The 5,985-nt window shown below is 57.3% G+C and overlaps 1 protein-coding gene across 1 annotated transcript; it reads right to left on the reverse strand.

The window, feature by feature from the left end:
* Positions 1–4,363: 4,363 nt before the first annotated feature.
* On the reverse strand, positions 4,364–5,980 carry LOC104619812 (frizzled-5-like; the record flags this gene model as incomplete). Its single annotated transcript, XM_010285824.1, has 1 exon — positions 4,364–5,980. A coding segment is annotated over one exon (1,617 nt), but the record flags the coding sequence as incomplete, so codon positions are not given.
* Positions 5,981–5,985: the final 5 nt, after the last annotated feature.

The raw sequence follows: 5,985 nt of genomic DNA on the forward strand, positions 1-5,985 counted from the left end.
CTTGTTTTTTGATTAGAAAAGGCTCAGGCTGCCTTTATGGACAAGGCATTTTTTTTTTAGGTGAAACAACCATTTTGGCTTTCTGCTCGGGGATATTAAAACCTATTTGAAAAGCCCCATGGTCCCTGTGCTGTCAGACACTGTCATTCCCCATGCCACCCAGCCTGAAATTGTGCTGCATTTGCAGCACAGTGATTGCCAGTGGAAGCCAGGGGTGGCTGCCTTGAGGATGGCCTAAGTAAGTTGACTAAATGGGACATGGAGAGCATGGGAGTGACGCAGCAGCACAAGCACTAAAGTAGGCTGTGCATGACCACATGTGTGCTCACAGGAAGAGTCCTGCAGGCGATTTGCAAATAGGCTGCCTGCAGTAACGGCCTTTCCCTTGCTCCGAAACAGACTCGAAGTAGGCAGTGGATGGCAGCTCTGCCAAACTCCTATTTACTGAGGAGCTGAGGACACGGCAGCTTCCTGGGAGGTGAGGATGACAACAAGGCTGTCAGCGAGGTGCTGGAGTTACTTCCAAAGGCAGGCAGCGAGTGTCCGCAGCTCCTCAGAAAGAACCTTGTGCTGAGATGGGGCACGTCCCCTCCACACCCCAAAACAGTTGCCCTGTGCACAATAGGATCAGCCCCTGACAGAGTGTTTTGCCCGTACTTGAGCTGGGGGGGGAGCAGATCACTCGGCACTGAGGAATCGGGTGAGTCAGTCTGTGCGGCTGTCAGGTTTATCGCTGGGTGCTGGAATGCTGCTTCCAGGTAAGAGATCCTATCTAGTGGGACCTGGTGTGTGCCTACACACCTAACTAGATAGCAGAGTCCTGCACCATTAGTCACCACAGAGCCAGCTTTAACCCCTTGCTGCCCTTCCTAAAGAGCTCCTCCCAAGATGTGCGCACAGCAGATGACAACACGGCAACATGGACACTCACATCAGCATGCAGCATCCCGCTTGACTAAGAGCTGTCATCTGCTTGGCCTGAAGAGTATCAAAGGGCACCTCTTCAGGGCCTGATCTCAGTGCAGGGTGAGGGACTGATACAGTGCAAACAGCAGAATGCCAATGAAAGTTGATAGTTAACCCTCTTCTACCAGTGAAGTGTGACCTTGGCCTGTGAAGGAAATACGCTGTCAGAGAGGTCACGGGCACCAGCCAGCAGCACAGCCAGCCAGCACGGCAGCCCAAGGATTAAACCCGCTTCAATGCAGAGCCAGGCTTCTGCATCCAGGCTGGGACAGACAGCAGCGTGGTGGGCCACCACCGCATGCTAGCAGTGAGGGCAGGGATGCATGACATCCCCATGCCGAGGGCAGCGCTGCACGGGGTTCGCACACACGGAACATGCTATTCCTGCACCACGCCAAGTGTAGTTGCCTCACCAGTCCCCCATGATCCCTAGTGACAAGAGCCCTGCACAGCCCTCCAGCACATGCCTCCTCATCCCCCCCACAGTTAATATGGTAATTAATGGTAATTAATATTCTAGCAGAAGCAAAGAAAACAAGACACACTTTTTTTTTGTGCTTATAAACAACTGATCTCGGTACTTCTCTTTGAATAAAATTTCTTCAGCTTTTCACAAAATATAGTACAGTTAGTTATTTAAACAACGCTGAACAGCATCAGTAATGGAAGAGGCAAAAACCAACATGTAAATTGGCTACAGCATACAGGGCACATGGCAACGGCTCCTCTCCCCCTCCTGCCACTTGTTGCTGAGAAGCCAGGCTCAAATGCAAGTTGATTGTATTAACCTACCGTTAGATCAAAGCTGAAAATGCTCTTGCATTTTTCAGTAGGCAACGGTTTGTAGCTAATCATGGATTTTTTTTTTTTTAAATCTTTACAGTCAGTTGCACTTTGAAAAAAACAAAAACAATGAAACACCACCTTTGACATGGTTTTGTTCATTGTATTGCATGATGTGTGTTTAGCTGTATCTACAAAAGGCACTAGAGAGAGAGAGAAGAGTCCAGCAAGGCGTGGATTGGAGCAGGTTGGAGTCATTTAATGCCCTGGATTACAACACGAGACTACCCACAGCGTCTCTGTGCCTGACCTGCCTCACTGCCAAGAACACACCTGTCCCAAACCCGTATCAAAGGTCACTGTGGCTCCTGTATGTACAAACCAGGCTATAATACAACTATTTACAGTTTGTAACACAACATGGTGCAATTTTGTCCACGATGAAGTACTGCAACACGCTGGAGGGAGCGAGCCCTCTGTCACAAGAGTGCAGATATGTGTGGCTGAGCAGTTCCTGCCGAGCCCTCAGTCCCTGCACCGCTGGCTCCTCTGGCCAGAATGCCCCAGAGACACTCGTGATACTTTGGCAGTACCTCTATCAGTAGATGTGCCACTCAAGCGTCCCCTCACTTCCCAGGCTTTGGTTTTAAAATGAGGTGGAAACCTTCTTGACTGAAGTGGTCCAAGGGTGTTGAGAACAACCTCAGATCCTTGCAGTCCTGCAGGAGCAAAGCCAGCAGTTATTCTCCAGTGCTTGAGCAGCTGGGTCATGGTGCCATGCTTGAAGGGGGCAAAAAGGACTTGAGTAATGTCTGGGCAGTTACATATGTGATCACCACTTAAGGCAGGGAAAAAAAAAATTAAAAATTGGGTGCTTTCACAAGCAGGCTAAAGTCAGAGGCACCACCTGTGGCCAGCTGTGCCCCATTCCATGCCGCAGCCAGAGCCCCTCGCCTTTGCTGTGTTCGGTGAAGTTGACAATAGGGCCCCCCAGCCATCATTCTACTTATTGAAACCCAGCTGTCACCATCACCTAATGCCAGGCACCGGTTCTGTCAGTGCTCCGCTGCTGCCTGACCTGGGGAAGTGAAAAAGGCTTGGGAAGCAGGAGGAAAGGGAGTACGAGCACTCTGCTGAGTTTCCTAAATTAACTGCTCAGTCTCGAACCCGCTACTGTGACCAACAGAAGCACAGCTTTGAAAAAAGCAGCAAGAAGTGTTGCAGCTGGCTGGCTGGAAAACTCAGCTGCTCCCCAGAAGAGACAGACTGCCGCCTGGCTCAGAAAACCCTCCCCACGCACACACTACCTGCGGCAGAAGCACAACCACCCTTTTAGAGTGCGTTGTGCCATGCTCAGCTGCTGTGCTGTGTGCCACAGCCGGCAGGCTGGTGGGCAGGGTGCCGGGGCTGCCTACCTCACCCCAGGTAACCTGCACAGCATGAGGGAGACGCGAGAAACTCAGCCTGTTGCAGAGGCAAGAGGCATGGAGCAGCATCAACCCCTTCCCAGAGCACATGGCAGCTCAGGAGGAGGCTGCTCTGGGTGCTCGAGCCAGTGGTGTGAACCCTGTGCTGGGACGGCAGCCTCGTCACCCACGCAGCTCCTCGGCTCTCTGGGGCGAGTTGCTCCAGGGGCGGTGGAGCTGGCTGCCCACTGCAGAGCAACAGGTCAAAGCTGGCGGTCGGTGCCGCAGAGCTGAGCCCCACTGGCACCAGCCCCTGCCTGGCCTGGAGGCCCCTGCCCGGGAAGAGCTGGCACACGCTCACCTCGGGGAGGAGGGACCTGTGGGGTTGCCTGGACCCCGCCTGCACTGCAGACAGTTGGGACCCTGTCCCTACCCGCCTCGAGGGCCAGGTGGCAGTTCCTCTCCACAGCCCATTCCGCCTGCACCGCCACCACCCGCGAAGCCCCCCAGCCTGCACAGCTCCCTCCCTCCCGCTCAGCGTGCTGCTGCCCGAGCGGGGCCCATGGCAGCATCACACCAGGGCCCCCAGCTCTCTCCTCTGCAACATGTAGCTATGTCCAGGGGCTGTGGGGGACCTAAAGGCACCGTGCCCCTCTGCCTGGGGGGCGCGGGTGCAGCACGGCAGGGAGGCAGCCTCCTCTGCCAGCTCTTCCCGGCCCCCTCACGTCCACCCGGGCTCTGGTGAGCGGCTCGGTGCCAGTGCCAGCACACCACCCAAGGTCGGGGGCCACCACCCACCCTGCCTGCTGCAGCTCCCCCCTTCACCGCAGCACCGGCAAGACCTGCCCAGAGGCTCATCATGGGACACATCAGTGCTCGAGGGCTACCTACCACCTGACCGACCCACAAGCAGCAGCACTCCAGGACACCAAACAAGGCGTGGGACCCCAAATGGGGCATACATGGTGTCGCCAGGCTCCAGGCCTCCCTGTCCCTCTGCTCCCACATCGCTGGCAGCACCTCCACCTGCCCTGCCCTGGGCCATGGCTGCTCCGTGCCCTGCTGGCGCACACACTCAGTCCCAGGCAGCTCCATCACGGTGGGGCTGAGGACGCCGGGGGTGGCCCAGCTGCCACCCCCTCTTCTGTGGCCCAGGGTCTTTGCAACCCTCTCCTCCCTGTGGCTGGGGTCACCGAGGCTCCCTCTGGTCACACGTGGGACAGCGGGACCTGCTTGTGGTAGGAAGCCATGCTGGGCAGCACCGTCCTGCCCGCCAGCGCTGGGCTGGCCTCGCTGTACACAGAGGCGCCCGCGGGCTTCCTGGCCCGGCAGCAGCGGGCTGTGAATCGCCTCCAGGACTCGAGCGTCTTGCCAGACCAGATCCAGACACCAGAAGTGATGCCCACCACAAGGCACATGAAGTACTTGAGCATGAAGATGGCATAGTCGGGTTTGGGGCGGTGGGGGTCCCCTGGGCAGGAGCAGTTCTGCGCCCGCTCCCACGCCTCCCGGTTATGCTGCTCATATATGTAGCAGGCAATGACGATGGTGGCGGGCACGGTGTAGAGCACAGTGAAAATGCCAATGCGGATCATCAGCTTCTCCAGCTTGTCGGTCTTGGTGCCACCCTGCTTGATCACACTGCGGATGCGAAAGAGTGAGATGAAGCCAGCCAGCAAGAAGAGGCTGCCAGTGAAGAGATAAACCACCAGTGGCGCCAGCACGAAGCCCCGCAGGTTCTCTAGGCTCTGGTTGCCCACGTAGCAAACCCCAGCCACTGGGTCACCGTCCACGGAGCTGAGTGCCAGCACAGCGATGGATTTGGCGCTGGGGATGAGCCAGGCGGCCAGGTGGAAGTACTGTGCATAGCTAGCAATGGCCTCGTTGCCCCACTTCATGCCGGCTGCCAGGAACCAGGTGAGGGACAGGATGACCCACCAGATGGAACTGGCCATGCCAAAGAAGTAGAGGAGAAGGAAAACCACGGTGCACAGGGCAGGGCCTGTGGTCTCATAGTGGATGTGGTGGTGCTCCAGATTGCAAGCCACGTTAGCGTGCCCTGCCACCAGCCGCACGATGTAGCCCACGGAGACGAAGAGGTAGCAAGCAGAGAGGAAGATGATGGGGCGCTCAGGGTACTTGAAGCGCTCCATGTCGATGAGGAAGGTGGCCACAGTGGTGGAGGTGGAGAGGAAGCAGAGGATGGACCAGAGGCCGATCCAGAAAGTGGCAAAGGTCTTCTCATCCTGGGTAAAGTAGGGCTGGTAGCAGGGGATGGCGCAGTTGGGTACCTGCCCAGTCCTGATGCGGTTGTACAGCGGATGGGACTCCTTGGAGATGGGGATCAGGGGCGCTTTGCACTTGCAAGTCCGGCCGCAGTCCGGCCCTGAGGGGCGCTGCCCACCGAGTGGCGTCAGGTTTTTGGCCACATCCTTGGCAGGGCGTGTGGGCTTCCCGAAGAAAGGCGGCAGGGTGGTGGCTTCCGAGCGGTTGTATCCCATGCAGAGCATCTCGGTGTCCCCCAGCACTGGCAGGCTGTCGCAGCTCATCCTCTCGGGCCAGGCAAAGCCGTACTGCTGCATGATAGGCGAGCAGCCGGCCTTGGCCCGCTCGCAGACGGAGCGGCACGGGGGCAGCGGCTTGGTGTAGTCAGGCAGGCAGATGGGGGTGTACATGCTGCAGAGGAAGAAGCGCAGGTCCGGGGAGCACTGGATCTCCACCAGTGGCCAGAACTGGTGCACCTCCAGCCCGGCCTCGTCCTGCGTGTCGTGGTTGAACTGGTTGGGCATGTAGGTGAGGTTGTAGCCGATGCCCTTGCACATCGGCACCG

The sequence above is a fragment of the Phaethon lepturus genome, unplaced genomic scaffold (genome assembly GCF_000687285.1).
Source record: "Phaethon lepturus isolate BGI_N335 unplaced genomic scaffold, ASM68728v1 scaffold11284, whole genome shotgun sequence".
NCBI lineage: Eukaryota > Metazoa > Chordata > Aves > Phaethontiformes > Phaethontidae > Phaethon > Phaethon lepturus.